The following is a 24,207-nucleotide window of genomic DNA, read 5'->3' on the forward strand; positions in this document are numbered from 1 at the left end:
TGTGTTGGCTAGGCCCAGTCACCCCGGGGCAGTGTCCCAATAACCTGGTCACTGAGTCACCACACTGCTGGTGTGGTTTGAAACTGAGCCCTGCCATGTGACACATGACAGTGCTGTGAGCATTTGCAACACTGTTCCGTGTGAGATGACTGGGCCCTGGAAACGAAGAGTCATTCCTTATCAGCTCTCCTGGGCACCACATCCCTTTTACCCTGGCCAGAGCCTGCCAAGCAGGCTAAACAATTTTTTAAAGAGTGTTTTTCTCCCTACCGATAGCGAGCCTGTACTGCCTACCCATCTCCAGAGCCCTGTGTATTGAATTAACTGCCTAGAGCAGCTGGAACTACCCATCCCCGAGCCCCCCACTATTGGGACACTCCCTCGGGGCGGCTAGGCCAAGGCAGCGCAGAGCCCCAGGCTATTGGGACACTGCCCCGGGGCGGCTGGGCCCAGCCAGCGCAGAGCTCCAGGCTATGGGACACTGCCCCGGGGCGGATAGGCCCAGGCAGCGCAGAGCCCCAGGCTATGGGACACTGCCCCGGGGCGGATAGGCCCAGCCAGCGCAGAGCTCCAGGCTATGGGACACTGCCCCGGGGCGGCTGGGCCCAGGCAGCGCAGAGCCCCCGGCTATGGGACACTGCCCCGGGGCGGATAGGCCCAGGCAGCGCAGAGCCCCAGGCTATGGGACACTGCCCCGGGGCGGATAGGCCCAGCCAACGCAGAGACCAGGCTATGGGCCACTGCCCCGGGGCGGATAGGCCCAGGCAGCGCAGAGCCCCAGGCTATGGGACACTGCCCCGGGGCGGATAGGCCCAGCCAGCGCAGAGCCCCAGGCTATGGGACACTGCCCCGGGGCAGCTGGGCCCAGGCAGCGCAGAGCCCCAGGCTACGGGACACTGCCCCGGGGCGCTGGGCCCAGCCAGCGCAGAGCCTCAGGCTATGGGACACTGTCCCGGGGCGGCTGGGCCCAGCCAGCGCAGAGCCCCAGGCAATGGGACACTGCCCCGGGGCGGATAGGCCCAGCCAGCGCAGAGCCCCAGGCTATGGGACACTGCCCCGGGGCAGCTGGGCCCAGGCAGCGCAGAGCCCCAGGCTATGGGACACTGCCCCGGGGCGGATAGGCCCAGCCAGCGCAGAGCCCCAGGCTACGGGACACTGCCCCGGGGCGCTGGGCCCAGGCAGCGCAGAGCCCCAGGCTATGGGACACTGCCCCGGGGCAGCTGGGCCCAGGCAGCGCAGAGACCAGGCTATGGGACACTGCCCCGGGGCAGCTGGGCCCAGGCAGCGCAGAGCCCCAGGCTATGGGACACTGCCCCGGGGCAGCTGGGCCCAGGCAGCGCAGAGACCAGGCTATGGGACACTGCCCCGGGGCAGCTGGGCCCAGCCAGCGCAGAGCCTCAGGCTATGGGACACTGTCCCGGGGCGGCTGGGCCCAGCCAGCGCAGAGCCCCAGGCAATGGGACACTGCCCCGGGGCGGCTGGGCCCAGCCAGCGCAGAGCCCCAGGCTATGGGACACTGCCCCGGGGCGGCTGGGCCCAGCCAGCGCAGAGCCCCAGGCTATGGGACACTGCCCCGGGGCAGCTGGGCCCAGGCAGCGCAGAGCCCCAGGCTACGGGACACTGCCCCGGGGCGCTGGGCCCAGCCAGCGCAGAGCCTCAGGCTATGGGACACTGTCCCAGGGCGGCTGGGCCCAGCCAGCGCAGAGCCCCAGGCAATGGGACACTGCCCCGGGGCGGCTGGGCCCAGCCAGCGCAGAGCCCCAGGCTATGGGACACTGCCCCGGGGCGGCTGGGCCCAGCCAGCGCAGAGCCCCAGGCTATGGGACACTGCCCCGGGGCGGATAGGCCCAGCCAGCGCAGAGCCCCAGGCTATGGGACACTGCCCCGGGGCGGCTGGGCCCAGGCAGCGCAGAGCCCCAGGCTATGGGACACTGCCCCGGGGCGGATAGGCCCAGCCAGCGCAGAGCCCCAGGCTATGGGACACTGCCCCGGGGCGGCTTGGCCCAGCCAGCGCAGAGCCCCAGGCTACGGGACACTGCCCCGGGGCGGCTGGGCCCAGGCAGCGCAAAACCCCAGGCTATGGGACACTGCCCCGGGGCGGATAGGCCCAGCCAGCGCAGAGCCCCAGGCTATGGGACACTGCCCCGGGGCGGCTGGGCCCAGCCAGCGCAGAGCCCCAGGCTATGGGACACTGCCCCGGGGCGGCTGGGCCCAGGCAGCGCAGAGCCCAGGCTATGGGACACTGCCCCGGGGCGGCTGGGCCCAGGCAGTCCAGAGCCCCAGGCTATGGGACACTGCCCCGGGGCGGATAGGCCCAGCCAGCGCAGAGCCCCAGGCTATCGCGACACTGCCCCGTGGCGGATAGGCCCAGGCAGCGCAGAGCCCCAGGCTATGGAACACTGCCCCGGGGCGGCTGGGCCCAGGCAGCGCAGAGCCCCCGGCTATCGCGACAATACTCCTGGCTCTTTACACCAGCATGCGCGGGTTTGTCCTGGAGTTGCTGAGTCACTGCAGGCCCCTCTAAAGCGCTGGGTCCCCGGCCCTGCACTTGCGTCTGTCTGGCTGTGCCCACTAGGAGACTCCACCAGGGGTCAAAGCAGGTCTCCGCTCTTTGAAATGGCCGCTGCTGGCCTCCCCGAGCAGCAGGGGAGGGACAGCCAGGCAGCATGTGCATTTGCGGGGTGCTCCGAGGCTGACCTTGGGCTGCGAGGGTGGCAGAGATTCGTTGCTGCAGCAGCAGCAGCAGGCAGCTCAAATGGCGGAAAAAGCGTGAGGGGGAGGAAGGAAGCCCAGACCACAGTCTGTGCTCCTCACCCCCGAGCGAGCGGAGAGCTCGCTGAGAGCTGCAGCCGGCCTGCCATGGCGGGGGGAAATCCCCTTCCCCCCTCCCCCAGTGAGCTCGCATAGCACGCAGCCTGCCTAGAACCGGCTGCTGCACGAGCGAGGAGCTGAGCTCAATGCTGCTGCGGGAGGGGGGAAGACTCATGAATGAGGAGGGGGAGGGAGCCGGCATTGGGCACTAGGGCTCTGCGGCCCACTGGGCTCCGTGCTGCTGATAGCGAGAAATGTGAGCTGGCTGCATCACTGCAGTACCCACTGCAGACACACAGAGAGGGGAAGAGCGCGCAGCGAGGAACCAGCTCCCAGCTCTGAGCATCCTGGGGACAGGCTCCCTCACAGCAAGGAAACAGCTCCGGTGGAGAGCCTTCTAGAGCAGCAGCCCAGAGACCCCCCAGCACTGAGCCCCCCCAGGGGACAGGCTCCGCCAGCAACAGCAAGGATTTGGCAAGGCCCTTGCTTCCAGCCAGCCCTGCACCTGCTGTGCTGCCAAGGATCTCGCCTTTGCAGAGATGATCCCAGCAGAAGCTGCCGCCTCTTGTACGGCTCTGCCAGTCCAGTAGCCTGCCGATGCCGTGTGCACTTGCCGTCGCTGACAGTGTTGCATCAGCATCGTACCTGCAGAAGCAAAAATCCCATCCTGCCCAGAGAGCTGGCTTGCTGGTGCGAGGAGTCGAGGAGGCTGGCTGGGAACCAAAGCCCTGGGAAGAGGCGGTTGTCCTTCATCATTGCAGCCTGGAGGAGTCGCATCCCTGGGATCGAAGGGGCAGACGGGGCAGTGCCAGGGAACCGGGCCTCCTGGCGCACATCTGCAGCAGGCCTGGCAGGGAGCTGGGCTCCCTCCTGAGCCCAGCATCCGGAACAAGCACAGCTGGGGGACTGCGGCCTTTTGTCCTGCCCTTAGGGGGGAATCACCCCTTTGCTGGGTGGGATCGCCAACAGCAGACGAGGCTGCATTGAGCAGGTCCTTGCCAGGGGGCATCAGGAGGCTGGACTGGACCTGAGGAAGAGCCAGGCTGGATCTGGAGAGGGTGTGGATAGCAGAGAGCCAGGGCACTGGGCAAGCAGCATTGGAGCCTGCATCTCCTCTGCCTTTCAGATAACCTCTAGTGACAGGGCCTCCAGTCCGCCAGCAGCCCGTCCCGCAAGGCAGGAGCCTCCTTAAAGAACAGGGCTTTGAAGCCCCACAGCCCAGCCCAGGTAAGGGGATTTAGTGTGTGTCCGTGGTGGGCATCCGCCTGCAGGACTGTGTGTGCGCCTGGGCATGTGTGTGAGTGCTGTGTAACTGTGCACGGCTGTGTGCATGCTGTGTGTTAGTGTGAGTGCTGTGTGTGTGCTGCGTGTCATTGCCTACAGCGTGATCACTGTGAACACCGTGTGCCTGTGTCAGCATGGAATGTGCGGGGAGTGTGAATGCTGTGTGTTCACTTGTGAGGTGCGTGAGTGTGAGCGTTGTATGTCACTGTGTGTGTGGTGTGTGCCTCTTGAGCATTGCCTATCACTGTGTGTGCCAGGTGTGTCACTCCTGTGTTGTGTAGCAGTGTGGGTGTGTCACATATGTGTTGTGTAGCAGGGTGTGTACTGTGTGTCAGTGTGTGTGCCGAGTGTGTCACATATGTGTTGTGTACCAGTGGGGGGTGCTGTGTGTTGGTGTGTGTGCCCGGTGTGTCACTCCTGTGTTGTGTAGCAGGCTGTGTGCTGTGTGTCAGTGTGTGTGTCAGGTGTGTCACTGCTGTGTTGTGTAGCAGGGTGTGTGCTGTGTGTCGGGTGTGTCACTCCTGTGTTGTGTAGCAGGGTGTGTGTTGTGTGCCGGGTGTGTCAATCCTGTGTTGTATAGCAGTGGGAGTGCTGTGTGCCGGGTGTATCACTCCTGTGTTGTGTAGCAGGGTGTGTGCTGTGTAGCGGGGTGTGTCACTCCTGTGTTGTGTAGCAGGATGTGTGTTGTGTGCCGGGTGTGTCACTCCTGTGTTGTGTAGCAGGTGTGTGCTGTGTGCCGGGTGTGTCACTCCTGTGTTGTGTAGCAGGGTATGTGTTGTGTAGTGGGGTGTGCCACTCCTGTGTTGTGTAGCAGGGTGTGTGTTGTGTAGCAGGGTGTGTGCTGTGTAGCGGGGTGTATGTTGTGTAGCAGGATGTGTGTTGTGTTGTGTGCCGGGTGTGTCACTCCGGTGTTGTGTAGCAGGGTGTGTGTTGTGTGCCGGGTATGTCACTCCTGTGTTGTGTAGCAGGGTGTGTGCTGTGTAGCAGGGTGTGTGTTGTGTTGTGTAGCAGGGTATGTGTTGTGTGCCGGGTATGTGTTGTGTAGCAGGGTGTGTGCTGTGGTTGTGTAGGTGGAACGGAGCACACTGCAGCCAGGCACAGCGGGCAGCCCGGTGAGGAGGAGTTGCTGCCCCCAAGGCCTGCTGGCTGTGATGGAGGGTCAGGGCAGGCCCAGCGAACCCACCAGTTCTTCCACCCGCTTCCTGCTGAGCCCCACTGCCTTAGAACAAGACGTTTGGGAGGAATGAGCGGTTTGATGGGGTTCCCTCCGCTGGCCCCTTGGGCAGCCCCATAGCCAGACAGCCCTGGCGAACGGTCCTGTGGCCAAGCAGCCCCCTTTAGGTGGTCCCGTGGCTGCATGGCCCCATGGTCAGCTCTTGCAGAGTGTGCTGAGGGCAGCTCCCGGCTAGGGTAGGAATTTGCCAGGCCTGCAATGAAGGAGCCTCCATCGTCCTCTCCAGGGGGGCAGGGCTGTCTCCTTGCCACTAGCAAGGCAATACCTAGTGACAGTCACCCCTTCACCCCGAAACGCGGGGGCCCTCAGCCCTGTCCCAAGAGCCCTGGGGTGGGGGACACAGGAGAGAGAGAGAAGCCAGGGCAGAGCGAATGTGTGTTGGGGGAGATAATGTGGGGAGAGTGACCCAATCGATGGGGGCGGGGGTGGGGGGGGAGTATGCACAGATCCGGGGGGGGAGCCCCGAACACCTGAGAAAGGGCCCCTGAGACCCAGGAGGAGGAGGGGGAGTAACAGGCTACTTATGCATCTGGGATTTCTAGGGGAGACATCAGAATCTGTCCCGGGCTTTGGTCAGGGAGGCTGAGCCCCTCCCCCAGAATCCCCTCTCCCCAGGCCCAGCCCCGGGGAACTGACAGGGAGGTACTGGAGAGCAGAGGCCTGTGGGGAATGCCTGGCGACTCCCAGGTCTTGCAGCTGTGCTGGGCCAGCCAGGCCTCTGGGGTGCCCCCCTTGGGTCTGCCCAAGGAGCAGAGAGTGAGGCGCTGGCTCCAGCCACCCAGTGACCCCCATTGAACACTTGCAGATTTCAAATCTCCCGTGAGCCGTGTCTCCAACTTCCTGTTGCTTTGTGTTTCCAGCCTTTTCCTGCGAGTGGCTGCAGGGGACGCGGAGCTGAGGCTGGGGCAGCGCTGCAGGGCTGATCCGTGGCTACACTCCTGCATCCCCACCAACGGAGCCGGTCCGCTCCCCAGCAGGACGCTTCCTGGCTCTGGGGCTGGTGCCCACCTACTACCCTGGGGGAGCTGCTGGCTCCACGAACCTCAGTGACTGCGAGTGGGAGAGACAAAGTCAGAGCAAAGGAATTCACGCACACATTCTTCAGCCCTGCCGGGATCTTACCCAGAAAGAGGAAAACAGGCTGGGTGGGGGCAGGGCACCTGTGGGAAGGTGCAGGCTGCATTGCTGGGAGCTGTCCTGGGATGAACTGGAGCCCTGACTCATCTGCTCCAGGGCCAGGAGAAAGCCTGGCTGTCCCTAAGCCTCTTGCCTGAGTTTGCTATTTCCAGCTGATGATGATCTGGCTTGGAAAGCGACACCACACAGAGGGTGGGAGATCTCTCAGCGACAAGGCTGCCACAGGATTAAGCATCTGAGAAAGGCACTGCGGGGAGGAAGCGCTTTGATCATCAGACTGGAACCTAGGAGCAGAAAGGCTCCGCTGGGCAGGATGCTGCTGTGACTGCAGCCACTTCCCGTGCACGCCTCCGCCCTCTAGGAATGCGGGGGGAGCTAGGGTGACTGGACTCCAGAGGGAACTTGGTTGCCTAGAGCTGCACCTTTCTCCCAGGATGTGCCCCTGCTCCAGTGGCTTTCTCCAGCCCTATCGCTTCACTGCCCGAACACGATTGAAAGCTCTGCATGCTGCCAGCGCGTTTTAGCCTCATGCAGGCACCCCTTGCAGAACCCCGAGCCGTGGACAGCAATGTGAAAACAATCCTCATGTCGTGTCTCAAAGGGCAACAGGTCATCATCAAAATGGAGGCGATGAAGATCATCCACCCGGAGAAGTTCTCGGAGCTACAGGCCTCCCAGCCACGCTACACCTCAGCGCCCCGCCGGGAGCCCCCTCTGGTGGCCAAGCGCGCCTGGCCATCAGAGTCCGAGATCATTGTCAATCAGGCGTGCGGGGACATCCCTGCCCTGGACAGTAACCCTGGCTCTCTGGGGCTGCCCCGGACTCCGCCCCTGCCGCGGCGAGAGCGAATATACCAAGCGCAGCGCAAGGGCAGCTCGGAGGTCTGTTACCATCGCCAGCCGCCCTCAGACGAGGTGATCGTTAACCAGTACGTACTGCACCCCTCCACGCCGTGCGAGCCCCTCGAGTGCCCCACCTGCGGCCACATGTACAATTTCACCAACAAGCGGCCCCGCATCCTCTCCTGCCTGCACTCGGTGTGCGAGGAGTGCCTGCAGATCCTCTATGAGTCCTGCCCCAAGTACAAGTTCATCTCCTGCCCCACCTGCAAGCGGGAAACCGTGCTCTTCACCGACTATGGGCTGGCCGCGCTGGCAGTGAACACCAGTATCCTGAACAGACTGCCCGCTGAGGCCCTGGCCGCCAACCCTGTGCAGTGGAGCAGCGACGCCGACCGCAGCTGCTATCAGACCTTCCGCCAATACTGTGGCGCAGCCTGCACCTGCCACATCCGAAATCCACTGTCTTCCTGCACCATCATGTAACCTGTGCACCCCGCCCTGCCTAGCCCCGCACCGCCTCCCTGCCCCGGGGCCGGACAGTGTGAGAGACGACCAGGGACCTCCCAGGGGACGACAGGACCGAGTGAGGGTGGCAGGTCTGACTAGCTCCCCTGGCGCTGCAGGTGCTATACACATCATCCCCTGGCCCAGCTCCCCATGCCAGCACAGGGCATCCCCACCTGCTCAGCGCTCAAGTTTAGGTGGGGGCTACTGGGAACACAGCCCCCTCGGTAATACGAAGCCACTGGCTGAGCAGAGGGACATTCCTATCCTGCGACTCACGCTCCCCCTGTGTCTGGACAGGTGCCATCAACCCCCTGTGCTCACTCCCTGGGCAGCTTGCTTCCCATTGCCTTCCCCTGGCTCTGTGGTCTGGTCAGGGGGGAGCAGCTCTGCCCAGGCACGGCCCCACCACTGGCCTGGCTGACCCGTGGCACCGATGACCCCATGCGGCACAGCACACTCCACCTACAGAGGTGATGCGGGTGGGGAGCTGGGCTGTACGTGAGACCTGAACCTGCCTCCCACAGGGATGGGATGGGGAGGTTGCCACACGTCAGCCAGATCCTCTCTGCATTATTTGCCAAAGCTTTCATCTCAGTGGCCAAGCTGACAGGCGTCCAAGTAACTGCAGCCAATTAAACCCGTTGCCATTGGCCTCCCATTATTAACAGACGTAGCCCATTTCCTCCACAGGCCCTCCAGGAAAGCTCCCATTTGTCCTCGTTTTGGAGGATCTTTGTTTGCCCATCCCTGTCTGGGGACACCCCGTCCTTTGGGTGGTTCGTGTTAATAAAGGCATTGAGTTGTGATCCTTCTTCCATGGGTTCTGTATGCCTCTGGGAGGGGAGGGGCCCGCGGATCTCCTCGCTCAGCCTTTCTGCGCCATGCTGCCCGGCGGGCAGCAGAGGCTGAAGCCTTTGTCAAAGTGTGCCATGCCATGTTCCTCCCCTCTGCTCCGCAGTAGGGCAGCCCAGGAGCGGGCGCCCCAGAGGGTATCTGGCTAGCAAGCCAAGGCCACCACAGCCCCTTGTCCTACTAACTGCAGAGGATGGGGTGACTGATCCGCCTATGACAGCATCCCTGTCCCCGAAGGGGCTGTGGTGAGAGCGGCTACACAGCACCCGGCCCTCTGTTATCTCTCACACAGGGGGAAACAGCTGCCCTGCTTGGAGACTTTATCTCTTCAGGACATTTTGGGGAGAGCTTGCTGCAAAAAAGCAAAAAAAGGAAGTAAAAAAAGAATCAAACAAGCCATAAGCTGCGAGGTACAGCAGTGCGAGGGCGCTGAACGCACACTCCCTGGGGAACGCTGCCCAGGCTTGGGCCCAGATCAGCCATCCGGGGCAGTATTGTCTGTACACACCTGGATCCCGTATCTTCTGGGCCCTCTGGCCAGGGTGAGCTCTAGACACCCAGCTCAGCTCACCCCACAAATGTCGGTGTGAGTTCGTACCTACTTATTACACTGCCAGAGCCCCAAGAGCCAGACCCACCCTCCTCTCCAGGGAGCCCAGAGCTGGCCTCGGCGCTGTTAGGGAGAGGGAAGGTGAGAGCCAGGAAGTAGTCCTGCAGGGTCCCTGGGGAAGACACTGCAGTGCAGATAACCCCCTGGCTCCCAGCCCCGTGGACACAGCCAGAGCATGAGCACTCCCAGCAGCCCCGCCGAGGCTGGAGAAGAGTCCCGAGAAGCCATGCTCACTGGGCAGTGATAGGACAGGGCTGGGGAGAGCACCGAGAACAGGGCCTGACAGCGTTTCGTTTTCGCTCTGCCGATTCCTCCTGTCGCTGGTTGTGACGATGCTCCTGTTTTCTACCTGGCCTTGTTAACCCCTGCTCCATCTCCCAAATAAAGATTATACTGGAACGAACCACACCGAGCATCTATAGAGTATGTTGCATGGGGCAAGGAGCTGGGGTGCGGGAGCAGGAGGCCGTTTAGCTGGGACTAGACAAGGCCAGGATTCCTGTGGAGGCATTTACAAACCTCGCCAACAGCCTGCTGCCGGCCCCTGGCTGGCTCACCGCTGGTGCCGGGGAGGCCCCGAGCCTGGAAGAGGTGGGACCTGGCAGCTCATGGCAGTGAGCCCATGAGGAAAGGCTTTCTCCAGGGACAGGGACCTGTGCCAGCCCCCTCCTACTTGCCCCCAGCTCTCTGCCCGGCACTGGGCCCCCATGCCTAATGCGGGTGTCTCAGCTGCATGCCAGGAACAGGGTATTGTTCTGGAGTCGCTCTGGCCTGGGCTCCAGGCAGCAACTGCCGACTCCCTCCTTCCCCGCACATCCAGCACTTGTCCTGCGTGGGCAGTTACCAACCCTCCAGGATTGTCCTGGGGTCTCCAGGAATTAAAAGATACCTTTCATGTGATGAAACCTCCAGGAAGACGTAAGGCAGGGCTGCAGGCCGGGAATGGAGCTGGCCCTATGGGGCAGCCGCTGCAGAGCCCCTGACCCTACAGACCACACGGCCTGCTCCAGCGCAGCAGCAGTTCCTCCCCGATAGGGTGGCAGCCCCAGCAGGGCACAGGGGCACTTTCCCAAGCAGCATTTGAGCACCTAGCATGAGCTTTAGGGCTGTGCCTAGACCTTGGGTGATGACTGGAGATGGAAGCTGAGTTAACAACCCTCCAGTCCTCGCCTGCGAACCCTAAGGCAGGAAATGACTGTCCAGAAGGCTCTGAGGGTTCAAATCTTAGGGATGTTTTATAAACTATCAATACCAAGACAATTGGTGCATTAAAAATACATTGAGAGACGGAGAATCGGACACTATTGAGAACTGCATGGCCACCGCGCTGCGGCCGAGAACGTGGTGAAAGTTCTGTATAAAGGCTGGACCTGACCCAGAGGCTCTGGTTAGCCCCTAGCAGGGCCGGCTCTGGCTTTTTTGCCACTCCAGGCAAAAAAGCCTCCTGCCGCCCCCGGCCCCTCAGCGGGGAACGCGGCAGGGGAGGGCGGCGAGCCCAGCCAAGGCCCCGCTCTCCCCGGCCGGCCGGAGCGCTCTCCCCGGGTGAGCGCCGCCCCCCTCCAGGTGCCGCCCCAAGCACATGCTTGGAGGGCTGGTGCCTGGAGCCGGCCCTGCCCCCTAGGCTCCTACACTGCCTGCTAGCATGTGCAGCCAGACAAATGCCATGCGTGCGCAGTTCAGGTGCCCTTGGACCCACTCCTGAGTCGTTCGCCCCAGTTCTTCACTGCTATGGGGAGACGAGCTAGACAGTCCCATTAGGCCCCACGCCCAGTAGTAGCATGTCCTCCCATTAGTGCCAAGTGCAGTCATGGTCAGGGAAGAACATTTGCTTCCTTTGCATTATTTTATAAATAAGGGAAAACAATCTAAGCTACTGCAGTGTTACCGCTCTGCATTAAAGAAGGCAGGATGTGGCGAAGCGAAGTGCAGGCTCCCTGGGGCACCTGGCGTGCAGCCTGCACGTTTCACCAGATGCTGGTGTATTTTTACATTAACGATAACATTAAGCAGCACGTTTTACCGGGAAAAGCAAGAATCCAATATACATATAAGCTTCCAGCATCAACGTTACCTCTCTGTGTGTGTGCATGTATCTCTGTGTGTATTTACGTGCGTGTGCATATACCTCCATGTGTGTGCCTGTGTACGTGTGCACATCTCTGAGTGTGCAAGTGTCGGAGTGCACACATGTGAACGCGTCCAGGTGTGTCCAATGCAGCTCAGGTAACACTGATGTTGGAACCTTTCTGTTCCCGTGACGTTCTGTGATTACAGCCGGGCAGCATTAACACTGCATTATCCACGGTTTTTGCTCTCCCACCGCTGCTGAGGAGGAGACGGTGCCTGCAGACAGCCCCTCAGCCCATGTGCCATGAGTGGTTGGACTCCCATTCTCCCAAAACACAGACGCTGGCGAGCAGCGCTTCCCACCTGAGGGACCCCAGAGGGACCTGGCTGGGAGTCTTTGGCCCATGACAAAGAAGCTCTCCGACAGTGACTGCGGAATGACCCCTCCCTGCCCCACTGGAGTGTGGATCTGCTAAGCAGGGAACGACGGTTCCCCTCAGCCCCCTCCCCACTGCACTGCCCCTTCCCTTGGCCAGGCAGGACGGAGGACCCTGAGCAGGAAGTGGCTGGCTGGGCTCCCTTTGGAAGCTAAGAGCTGCAGACTAGCTGCATGCAGAGAGGAACCCCCCGGAACCCTACGCAGGAGTGTGTGGAACAGGTCGGGAGTGCCGGATATTACAGCTGGGGGCAGGTCTGTGCGGGACCCATGGGGGAGCAGCACCAGCTGAGCAGGGAGCCAGTGCAGAGGGGTCCCAATGAGAGACACGAACTGAGCCTGGCCTGGAACTGGAGGGGGCACCCCCAGGCACTGGGCTTGAGGAGCCCTGACTCACAAGAGATTGCCCCGGGCGCCCAAACAAGACCCCTCCCTTTCCCTGCCAGCCCTAGCAGGATACCCCTTTCCCTCAGCCGCAGCGAGACCCACCAGGGCAGCACCCATAAGGCCTCGTTAGCACTGCCAGTGGCCAAACTGCTGACTGAACAAGGGAGCTGCCACCTCTGGGTGGAGGATCCAGCCCCATGCAAATCTCTTCAAGAGCACTCGCTGTCTGCCCCCCACTCAGCCCTGCCAGGGCACAGCTCACACGCATGCTTCTGGGGCTTTTCTCGCCCGTGAAACTAACCCACTTGGGGCGGCATTGCAGGGCCAGAGCCTGGGATAGAAAGAGCTGCTCTCCCCGGTGCGGGAGGGGACACTGGCTTCTTCAGGCCTCAGCCCTGGACCTTGGGCCACTGCACAACAGATGGGGGTTGCATTCCCCCCCCCCCCCCCGGGCCGCCCTGCCAGAGGTTGTGTTGCTCAGACTGATTCCCTGCTCCACCCCCAACGGGTCAGCTCAGCTGGGTCACTCCGCTACTGAGCTAGGCGCTCCGGTTCCTGAGCCAGCCGTGAGGGCAGCCGGGAAAGCTCTGGGCTGCTTCAGAGGATTAAATGCTCCTCCCTGGGCTCCTGCTAGGACCGGCATTCATCTCACAGACGCAGCTTTGAGCTTCGCCCGGCTATTGCCCATGCAGGGGCGGGGAGGCAAAGAACAAACCAGCCCAGGGAGGTGAGAGCGGAGGCTGAGCCAGGCTGGCTCACTGCCCTGGGGAGGTGGCGCGTTGCTGTGGGGTGGTAGCCTAGCTTACAGCGCCTTGCTGAGCACAGGGGGTGGATCCTGGGGACCGGGACCTGCACACTGCTTAGCGATTCCCACTCAAGCCTCAAAGGGTATTTAACATCGCATACATTCCTGGCGTCCCTGCGCCAGGCTCTGCACCAAAGGGGAGCAGATCCCGGTCCTGGGACTGCAGCAATTGCAGCATAAGGATACCCCAGTAACCCCACCCATCCTCCCCACTGATCTGCCCCAGTCATGGCCCCGCATGGGGAGGGGGGCATGGCTCCTGTGTAGGGGCTGGCGAGCTGGCTGGGTGGGATAGTATTCCCTGGAGCCCTTCCAGCCCATTAGTGGCTCTGTACTGGTGCAGCTGATGCAAGAGAGCTGTAGGGCAATGAAGCATTCGGCCCTCGGACTCTCACCACAAGAGAAATAAAAGCTCCCAATAAAAAACAGAACCCGCCCTTCCCACCCCCATGGGGAACAGGCAGGGCCTGCAATCCCATGAGCAATACTAGGGCAGAGCTGCAGAAACAGACCCTTTGAGTCCAACAAAGAGATGATAAGTCCCACAATGCACCAGGCCACATGCAAATGAGGTGCCAATCAAGAGGCAGTTGCACTGTAGGGGAATGGCACTTCCTGCAGCTGTAGCCAGGAGCTGTGCTCTCCCTTCGCTCTGAGTGTTGCATGACCCTGGGGCAGCAATGGCCCAGTCAACCCCAAGCCGGTCAAGTCACGTGGGGACAGTTGTGTGTCTCTCAGCTGCATTAATGGCCCTAGGCACATGCTAGGGGGCCAGGCCTGAGCCCGGCTACCCCAGTGAAACTCCGGTGCAGCTCTGTTGCCTACAGAGGAGTTACTCCAGCCTGCCACTGGCATGAGCGAGGAGCGGACCTGGCCCAGCCCCTTTTCCTGGGGAAACTGCCCTGAAAAGCTGATTTTTCAGATAGGGCCTCTTAGGAAAGGCCCTATCTGTATGAAACTGCCTGCTGCAAAGCTGGCAACCACGGGCAGTGCCCACTGCACGACCCCATCCAACTGCCTTGTCGTGGCCTCAGGGGTCTCCGCTGCAGACTCCGCTAGCACAGAAGCTACAGGAGGCCGAAGAACCTGCACGGAGCACGTGAAACGGCTGATCTGTTTCCAGGAGGGAGGCCAGTTCTGGGAGGAGGGGCTGGAGGGGCTGTTGGAAAGGCCTTCGATCAGCTCAGCAGGATTCCTTTCCCGCCTGGGAGAGGGCAGAAAATTGCATTTTTCTGCAGTGTGCGCGCCAGCCACTGTAGCGTCATGGGACTTGGGGCTGAAGGCATCTTGCCCCCGGGCCTCCTTCCCTGTAACAGGGGCAGGGCTCTGTTGTACCCATGTGGCTAGCAGGGGTCAGAACCCTGGGGGAGCAGCAAGCGAGAGCCCGATGATTGTCATGGGACTTGAGGCAGCTGAAAGAGTCAGAGCCTGGCAGAAGGGAGCTTGGGACAGCTGACCCTGGGGTGCAAGCTTGGGCAGGGTTCATGCAGGGCCCACCTGGCGTCACCTTCTGGGAACAAAGCAGGAACTCAGGGGTGCAGCTTTGTGACTCTCCCAGGAGTGTGCGGGCCTTGTCTGGAGCTGGGGGGGCTCCAGCGTCTTACCCTGAGCTGGGTGTGCCAGCGTTGGGAAAATGAGATGTGTTCATGTCTCCAACTGGGACGAGGACCCCACCCCCAAAGCTGTGATGGAGGCAGCAGTCCTGGCTCCATAGTTGAGAGTGTGTGGACTTGAAGCCGGGATTCACCCTTTGTTACACGGTGTGGCTACCCGACCAGTGGGATCGGAGCAGGTTTCTGTGGTACAAGAAGGCAGGAGGCTGTGTCCTTCAAAGAGGGTCATCACCTCCAATCACCTGATCCTCACAGTCCTCCTCTCTGCCTCCTGTCAGCAGAGGGTGCCGCATCGTCCCAGAGGGCAGCTTGGGTTCACTTCCACTGGGAGCCACTTGGAAGTGAACAATGAAGGTATCCGAAGAACCTTACGTCCACTCTGAGGTGACACCCGAAGAAAACAAATCAAACAATCTACTATGTCTTTAGCAATCGGTATAATTTCATCTGGGACCACAAACACTAAAATCCCCCAATTGTTATGGAGGAGCTGTAGTGACTTCCACAGTTAAAGTGCACAGAACTTTCTGTTCAATGAATTTTCAAAAAGTGGCTGAGGTGACTTGAGTAGAGTCTGTAAGTACCTAACTGGGGAACAAATATTTAATAATGGGCTCTTTGATCTAGCAGAGAAACGTGTAACACGAGCTAATGGATGGACGGTGAAGCTAGACCAATTCACACTGGGAATAAGGTGAACATTTTTTAACAGTGTGGGTGATTAACCATTGGAACAATTTACTGAGGATCATGGTGGATTCTCCACCACTGGGAATTTTTAAACCGCTATTGGATACTTTTCTAACAGATCTGTTCTAGGGATGATTGTGGGGCAGGTCTCTGGCCTGTGTGATACAGGAGGTCAGACGAGATGATCACAATGGTCCCTTCTGGCCTTGGAACCTATGAAAATCCACAACTGCTTTGATTGGCTTGGCAATTTGTATCCCACCGGAGGAGATGCCATAGAGGGTGTGGTGCAAACTTGGTCAAGGATTCCATGTGGTCATTTGGCCAAGGGGTTCCTGAGACACAACCCTCCCCAAATGATGTCATGTTAAAATGTGCTGATTCTTATGACATTTTTTGGTATACAACTAGGAGAAAAACGATGGGCGGCATCCACATAACACTCCCGGCACTAGGCAGCCCTGAGCTCATCCAGCATGCAGCATCAGCACGGTACCTGATCGTGCAAAAAGTATTAGCTCTTCACTTAAGCCCTAGAAAGTAGCCCACATACTGTTCTGAGCAACAAACACGAGCATGCATGCAGGAGCTCCATTAGAGGAGAGGAGAGGTTGCATCAACATTTATGTAAACACAAAATTGCAGAGTGCTCTGGCATTCACATGAAGGGTCAGATTGGCTTGAAAATTAATATCTCACATAGGGAGCCGGGGTAGACTTTATGATTCAAATTCGGCATCATAAGGTACAGCTCTCCCAAATGTCTTGGTTTTGAATGTTAAAGTGCTCTTAAAGCCACATGCATAGGGATGTTGTCTTGGAAAATAGCTGGTCACAACAGGGACTGGGGAATACTTTGTGATGCAAATTTGGGATCATTTGGTCAAGGAATAGCTGAGAGACACATTCCCAAAAATGAGCTACGGAGTTCAGATTTGTATAACTTTGTGTGTGTGCAGAGCTAGGAAAAAAGCGATGGCTCTAATCCTCCTAAAAACCATATGTCCCTGGGCTGAGCCTGAGGTCAGCTACCTCACAGCGTCAAGAACCCGTTTAGATCCCCAGCAGTTCCGAAGTTATTGTACCACAAAGGCTGTAGCACCTCTGTTGACAGGCAGTTCCCTGCTCTGGGGCCTATTGTTTCCTCAGGATCTCCTTTGTTAGGGACAGGCAGCAAATAGCAACTCCGGGGAGCCAGTACCGGCTCTTAAACCCAAGGTCGGCTCCTTTTCTGCACAGCTTTGACTGTACGTGCTGCCCTTTCTTCCCCTCTGCCGAGGGTTTGGAGAGTTCTGGCAGGCTGACTGCCCCGTGAAGGAGCAGTCAGTGAAGTGGAGTCTGGGTATATCCTGAGGGTATGTCTACACTACGAGCCAGAGGGTGGTTTCCCTGCTAGTGTACACTTACCCGCGCTAGCTAGCTCTCCTCGTATACATAGCCATGTAGCTACATTAGTACTGGTAGTGGAGTATGTGAACACAAGCAGGGGACTCACACCCCTAGCTGGTAGTGTAGACACAGCCCAAGTATAACTTGCTTACACACAGGCACCAGTCTGGAGCAGAGTTGGTCAAGCAATCCTCTCGTCCAGAAATCTCAACCCACACACTGCTGCCCAGTTCCCAAGAAACTGCTCTGCACCAAAAACTGAGTCTAGCAGAGACGAAACCTCCTTGCTGCTTGCAACAGCTCCTCGCAACACTGCACCTTGCCTAACCAAACGATAAACTTTCTTCCCAGATTAGAAACTTGCTCATGCACTACAAAATCCAACGTGATACACTCATGTGTAACAGCGCCCTCTGGTGACACCTGCCATTGCAGTGTGCGTGGAGGTGGTGCTGGCCAGGGCCGGCTCCAGGGTTTTGGCCGCCCCAAGCAGCCAAAAAAAAAAAAGCCGCGATCGCAATGCGGCGGTAATTTGGCGGGAGGTCCTTCACTCCCAGGCGGAGTGAGGGACTGTCCACCGAATTGCCACCGAATACCTGGACGTGCCGCCCCTCTCCGGAGCGGCCGCCCCAAGCACCTGCTTGACAAGCTGGTGCCTGGAGCCGGCCCTGGTGCTGGCTGGCTGCGGAGATCACAGACCCTCCTTCCCGTTAGAAGGCGGAGCTCTGGATGTCAATGCTAAACGCAAGCGCCTTGTTGCTTTGCTGCGCGGAACACTTACCGCTCTGCAGGGACTCGCCTGGGCTCTGGGGCTGCAGTGAGGCCCCTTGGGAAGTGTGAGTGGGGAGTGCAATCCTAAGGAAGATCAGTGGATCCCATTGCCAACTGCCCATCTGCCTGTGGGAACTAGGCAGTCACAGGGCCACAGCACTGATAGGGGGAATTTGCTGCCACAGGGAAAATGCCGCCAGACAGACTAGTGCAAGTGATGGGTTCTGTGCTGTGCAGGGCTCACAGAACGCCTGTGCCAGGCCGCACTCGGCGTGACACGGAGGGGCTGTGCTAGAAAATGAGAACCAGCACGCTCGGTGCATGCCACTGTGTGTGTGTGAGTCACAGCCCTCAGAGCTATTGTGTCAGGGAGAATTCATCTCCATGGAGGTGTTCTCATGCAGCTGACTATAAATACGGAGAAGGGACTGTCCCCTGTCTGGGGCTGTATGGTTCAGGGTGTGTTCAGGGTGAATGTGCTGTCATTGTTCTGAGAGAGCAGGAGGAGGTGCCCCACCCGTCAGAAGTCAGGGAAGTGAGAGTGGGAGGAAAAGAGGGGGCTGGCCAGGAGCGGCGCCAGGGTTTTTGCCGCCCTAGGTGGCAGTGCTCCTCTGAGCATTCGGCAGCAGGGGTCCTTCCGCTCCGTGTCTTCGGGGCACTTCGGCGGCGGGTCCCGGAGCGAGTGAAGAACCCGCTGCCAAATTTCCGCTGAAGACCCGGAGCGGAAGGATCCCCCGCCGCCGAATTTCTGCCGAGGATGGCAAAATGCTGCCCCCCAAATCCTGCCACCCTAGGCGACTGCCTAGGGTCACCTAGTGGAAGTGCCAGCCCTGGGGCTGGCAGCGGGGAGCCTGAGAGAGACGGAAACTGTGAGGGGGGCACAGAGGGAAACCGACAATACGTGGAAAGGCTGAGGTTGGGCAGGACAGACAGATGTGCAGGAGAGGGTCCCTTCCATGTACAGAAGAACAGGAGTACTTGTGGCACCTTAGAGACTAACAAATTTATTAGAGCATAAGCTTTCGTGGACTACAGCCCACTTCTTCGGATGCTGGCTGGTCACGTCATGGATGGTATGTTGGATGGTTGGATGGTATGTTCCTGAGCAGCTGGTCCTGCATGTTCCTGATCATCGGATCCAGTCATCTCCTGTCACTGACTCATGTTGTCCCAGAGATCTGGAACAGGAGAACCGAAGGGCCTTCAGAGCCCGTGGGGTGGGGCTAATGTGCATCCCCACAAGCAAGCATCCTGGAGTCGAGTCATGAGTGGTGCCCAAGGTGCAAAGACTGACTTGGGCGTTAGCCAGAACCCAGTGAGAACCTTGAACTAATAATCATAATAATAATCTATAAGATAATAGCCTGTACATACAGAGAGAGAGATATTTTTTTTATTTGGAGGGTTATATTTAGTTAAATACACTTAGTAGTAAGGTATAGTGTGTGTGTGTGTGTGTATTCAAATTTTATTTTTTATTATATAAATTCTTCATATATTTAATGTCATTGTAGGTAGGTGGACTCCAGTTCCATTGTTCCGGTTTAAATAAAATCCCACTTATGTTTTTGTTTTGGTTTTTATCTAACCAGTTGTATTATCTTGTCCACCATTAAATAACCTTTTATCGGGATGTAACACCCCCGCAGCTCCCACGTGCCGAGTAACTTATATCACCGCTGTGACGGATCATTACTAAATCTTGGTCGATGGTTTTGGGACAGGGTGACTTCGGATGTGTTTCAAATTCTAACACAATAACCTGACTCTCAGGCCTTGGCTACACTCAGGACTTCCCAGCGCTGACGCGGCAGTGCTCCGAAGCGCGAGTGTAGTCGCGCCGCCAGCGCTGCGAGAGCTCTCTGCACCTCTCCGAGGGGAATAGCTTGCAGCACTGCGAGAGCTCTCTGCACCTCTCCAAGGGGAATAGCTTGCAGCACTGCGAGAGCTCTCTGCACCTCTCCGAGGGGAGTAGCTTGCAGCGCTGCGAGAGCTCTCTGCACCTCTCCGAGGGGAGTAGCTTGCAGCGCTGCGAGAGCTCTCTGCACCTCTCCGAGGGGAATAGCTTGCAGCGCTGCGAGAGCTCTCTGCACCTCTCCGAGGGGAATAGCTTGCAGCGCTGCGAGAGCTCTCTGCACCTCTCCGAGGGGAATAGCTTGCAGCGCTGCGAGAGCTCTCTGCACCTCTCCGAGGGGAATAGCTTGCAGCACTGCGAGAGCTCTCTGCACCTCTCCGAGGGGAGTAGCTTGCAGCGCTGCGAGAGCTCTCTGCACCTCTCCGAGGGGAGTAGCTTGCAGCGCTGCGAGAGCTCTCTGCACCTCTCCCAGGGGAGTAGCTTGCAGCACTGCGAGAGCTCTCTGCACCTCTCCGAGGGGAATAGCTTGCAGCACTGCGAGAGCTCTCTGCACCTCTCCAAGGGGAGTAGCTTGCAGCGCTGCGAGAGCTCTCTGCACCTCTCCGAGGGGAGTAGCTTGCAGCGCTGCGAGAGCTCTCTGCACCTCTCCAAGGGGAGTAGCTTGCAGCGCTGCGAGAGCTCTCTGCACCTCTCCGAGGGGAGTAGCGTGCAGCGCTGTGAGCGAGCGAGCAGCACTGCAGGCGCTGATTACACTGGCGCTTTACAGCGCTGCACTCGCTGCGCTCGGGGGGGGGGGGGGGCGTTTTCACACCCCTGAGCGCAGCAAGTTGCAGCGCTGTACAGCGCCAGTGTAGCCAAGGCCTCAGAGGTCAGTTTTCATGTTTACAGTTTACACTCCATTGAGGTGAATGGCCACTTCACACCTCTGCGAATCTCCTGTGCTGTGGTGGGTTGTGTATAGCCCCTTTCCCCAGTACTGGGCTCTGATGTGCAGTAGAGACTCTGGGACTCCCTTCCATTCCCCCTCCCTGCCATCAGCTGCGTAGGTGCCTTCTCTAAAGAGCCTCTGGGATAGGGGATTGTTTTCTTGATGGGCCATTAATGCTGTCCGGGCCCTCCTTTGTCGCAACTGAAAGCTGGCTGTGGGCGTTCCCAACCGCACAAGGTATTTCAGTGACACACAGAGCAATACTTCATAACTTCACACACAATAACAGTACACACAATTCAACAGGATGCGAATATTCAGCTGATCAAGACTTTTACAATGATACCTCACAAGGCATCCTTCGTACAAAACATATCCTAATCTCATCATAGTGGTGAATATGGGGGTGCTGCTTTGAGGTACAGCGCGTCCCAGTCTGACCTGTATAACACAGGCTAGAAAACTGCCCCAAAAGAATTCCCAGAGCAGAGCTTTTAGAAAACCATCCAGTCTTGATGGAAAAATTGTCAGTGTCAGAGAATCTACCAGGACCCTCGGTAAATTGTTCCAATGGGTAATTACTTTCACCAGTATAAATGTGTGCCTTATTTCCAGTCGGAATTTGTCTAGCTTCTACGTCCAGCCACTGGACTGGATTTCTCTGCTAGCTGTTCCCTAGGCAGGTCCTTACATAGGACATGCTGGGATCCTGTTTGATGAATGCAGTCACACTGCCCATTTACTTTCTCAAGTGCAGGTTAAAGGTGTCTTTGTGCCTTCCTCTTGTACCCCCGAAGTCCCTTGTCTTTGGCCCCAGAGTCAGGAGGAGCCCTGTGGCTCCTTTCCTGGCTCCACATACTCCTGTTGACACTATATGCAAAATGAGCTGCCATTGTGTAGGCTTATATTGTTTAATTAATATGAACCTAGGTAGACAAGTGAATCTACGTCCCTTTGTCTGGCAAAACCTGTTTGTCCAGCCTGCCGGGGACACAGACTCAGTCACCAGCACATACGTCTTACAGCCATTGGGGGATCCGTACGATACATGCTTTTATTAGACACCTCACATGGCCCTTTGTGGAAGAATACTAGGGAAGCAGTGTGTTAGGAGTAGTGACTTTGTCGGGCCTGAGAGGAGTTGCTGTTACAGACCAGGGAATCCTTTGCCAGGCGGCTCAGACAGTAGCGTTACCATACGTCCCGGTTTCCCCGGACATTGCCTCCTTTCTGAGTCTCCCTCCTCTGTCCGGGCGGATTTTTCAAATACCAGGCAATGTCCCGGAATTTTGCAGAGCAGACCCAGAAACTCAGAAAGAGCCCCAATTGGTCAGCTTCCCAATAGATCCCTCCCCTCACTGGCAGCTGATTGGTCCACTCCCCTGCCGCCACAGCTGCTGGATTCTGCCCACCCAGGCCCTGGCGAGGGGTCCTGCAGGGAGGCGCTGACTCATGGCTGTCTCTGCACTCCCTGCCACCATGACAGGGAGTGACACTGCCCCCACCTCCAGTGAGCACCCCTGCCACTCCCCCAACTGCACCCCCTCCAGCCCCCCCCCGCATCCTGGTGTCCTTTTTGGGGGAACCTGAACTCTGGTCTCCCTATCTTAGGGTCACAGACACCCCACCCAGCTTCTCTTTGCCATGAGGCTGAGGCAGCGCCACTGCCATGAAGCCAGTGACTGAGAGCCATGCAGCCTTCTCCCTGGTCGCCTGCGCTGAACGCAGAGCTGCACGTCCCAGCGGTTCACTTCCCAGGCTCCCGCCAGGGAGCTGCATGTCTCAGGACTCCCAGGCCAGGGACCAGTGTAGGCTCCTGGTGGCCTAGCAAGCCTCGGCGGCCTTATGAGGCAAATGAAGGTTGAGAAGCCCCTGCTTTGCCCTCCTGTGAAGCCCCCTGGCCCCAGGAGAGAATGTGCAATGGAGGAACGAGGAGCATGTTGGCTGGCCCTAGAGGGCTGCGCTCACCACACAGCCAGAACACAGCACGCCAGCATCCGCTCATCGCTCGGGTTTTACCGAGGTGCTGTCGTCAGGACAGGGAGGTTCCAGCAGGAAGGAGACCAGAGGCCCTGGCATCAGAGGAAGTTGAAATGGGGGGCACACAGTGGCCCTGGAATCAGGGGAAGAGGGATTGGGGGCACACAGAGGCCCTGGAATCAGGAGAAGGGGGAGTGGGGGCACACAGAGGCCCTGGAATCAGGGGAAGGGGGAGTCGGGGCACACAGAGGCCCTGGCATTGGGGAAGGAGGAAATAGGGGGTGCACCCAAAGGACCTGGCAGAGGGGGCAAGGAGGAGGTTGCAGGGAGTCTCTGAAATAGAGGGGGATGGGTGACTGGCACCCAGGGAGTTTGCAGGGGGAGTAAGGGGGATGCAAGGAGCCCCTTGGGGGCGCTATGTGCTTGGCTACCAAAGCCCCAAAGTGTGTGACGCTCTAGCTCCAGCATCTTTGCGTTTGGTACGAAGAGGGGCAGGAAGGGCCACGGCTGAGTCAGCACTTGGGCAGAGTGGCACCCAGACTATACCGGCACAGCTACAGGTGAGCATGTAACAGGGACTTCCATGCAGCCAGGAACAACCCCGGCGGGGACAGTGGATCTAGGGGTGCAGCAGCACCCCCGGCATGAAGTAATAATGGGACTTGCCTGCCTGGCATCCATCCTGCTCAGGGTTTACAGCTTTGGGCCATGGCTTTCAGAGCCCCATGATAAAGGCTGCCCCTGGGTCCAGCATGGAACCGAAGTCAAGCCGGTTCTTGGTGCCATCGATCAGTTTGCAGGTGGGACCTGGCTAGCGCCAGACAGGGCATGGCCTCCTCATGCAGCAGCAGCCACGTCACATTTCCCTGGACAGCTGCGCTCGCTGTGTGGTGCTGGCGTAAGAAGCATCTGGTCTGGGTGCAGGTTGCGTGGCTGGGTTTTCGCTTCACGTTTTATGAGACGTTGTGAGCACTAGGTCTCTGCGCATTCCTAGGAGCGTCCCACTCAGACCGGTGTCTGCTGTATTTTATCTGGCCACATCTTATTTAGAGGGCTCCGGTTCTATTCTATGGTATCCAGGTTCTTAGCCCATCGTCGTCATTGTACTGCCTGAGTGCTTCCTCCTCCTCTCTCCCGGGGCAGTGCGTGCAGTGCAGTGTTCTGGTGGGGTTTGTTGTTGCTGGATTTTATAAATATGCCCAGGCTGCTTTGTGTTTCCATTGGTGGCTGCTGGTCCAAGTCCCTTAGAATGGGGGGGGGTGAGGTTTGAGATGGCCAGTTCCTGGGGGAGTTTCTTCCAGCCCCCCCGAGAAAGCTCCATCCTGCACAGACAAGCTGTGCTCTGTGCTGCGCTCTAGCAGGGAGGTGCAGTTCCTAGCAGGTGCTGTGCAGCTGGCTACAGCGTTTGGCATTGGTTTGAGAGGCAAGAGAGGTATTTTCCAGGAATATAGTTGGTTGCATTGGGATCTGTCTATTTAAAGCTACTATGTAGGTGAAAGCAGAACTTTTGGATCTGAGCCAGTCCCAGAAATGTGCATGATGACCCACATGTTCTCCCCCTCGCCATGTTGCTCGTGATCACGGCGCTTAGAAGAATGGTGTGGTGATTTTCCAGGGAGGCTGAGAACACTTCAGAGTACGTCTGTCCAGGAGGCTGCTTCTGTCGGACTCCCATGTCTCTGTTATACACAGTGACCGACTGGGGCTTTATCATTTACAGCCGACAGGTCTGACTATTGGTCCTTAGGTTCCAGTACTCCTGTTCTTCTCAGTTCAGTTTCAACTACGGACATCAACTGGCATGTATTTTTCCAACCAGAACTGGTGTGGATGTGGTGTCACAGCTGGAGATGGGTGTACGGTGTTGTGTCATTAGCGCTGTAGCTGGAGACGAACAGTCTGAGTGCAAGTCTCTGTCCGGCTCCCATCTATTTGTGCCATCCTGAGAGCACAGGGAGTACGCTGGGTGTTGGAGGTGTGTTACTGGGTTGCCTGGTTTCTTTGCTAA

General features: G+C 58.6%; 1 protein-coding gene across 1 annotated transcript; it reads left to right on the forward strand.

Moving 5' to 3' along the window:
- Positions 1-3,100: 3,100 nt before the first annotated feature.
- On the forward strand, positions 3,101-8,627 carry RNF208 (ring finger protein 208). The gene is made up of 2 exons (XM_005282321.5): positions 3,101-4,038; positions 6,190-8,627. The coding sequence occupies exon 2, from the start codon at positions 6,971-6,973 to the stop codon at positions 7,790-7,792; it is 822 nt and encodes a 273-aa protein (XP_005282378.2). The 5' UTR covers positions 3,101-4,038; positions 6,190-6,970; the 3' UTR covers positions 7,793-8,627.
- The last annotated feature ends 15,580 nt before the right edge of the window (positions 8,628-24,207 follow it).

The sequence above is a fragment of the Chrysemys picta genome, chromosome 18 (genome assembly GCF_011386835.1).
Source record: "Chrysemys picta bellii isolate R12L10 chromosome 18, ASM1138683v2, whole genome shotgun sequence".
In the NCBI taxonomy this organism is placed as follows: domain Eukaryota; kingdom Metazoa; phylum Chordata; order Testudines; family Emydidae; genus Chrysemys; species Chrysemys picta.

Coding starts and splice junctions, on each gene's coding strand:
- RNF208 (XM_005282321.5), top strand. CDS start 6,971: ATGCTGCCAGCGCGTTTTAGCCTCATGCAGGCACCCCTTGCAGAACCC.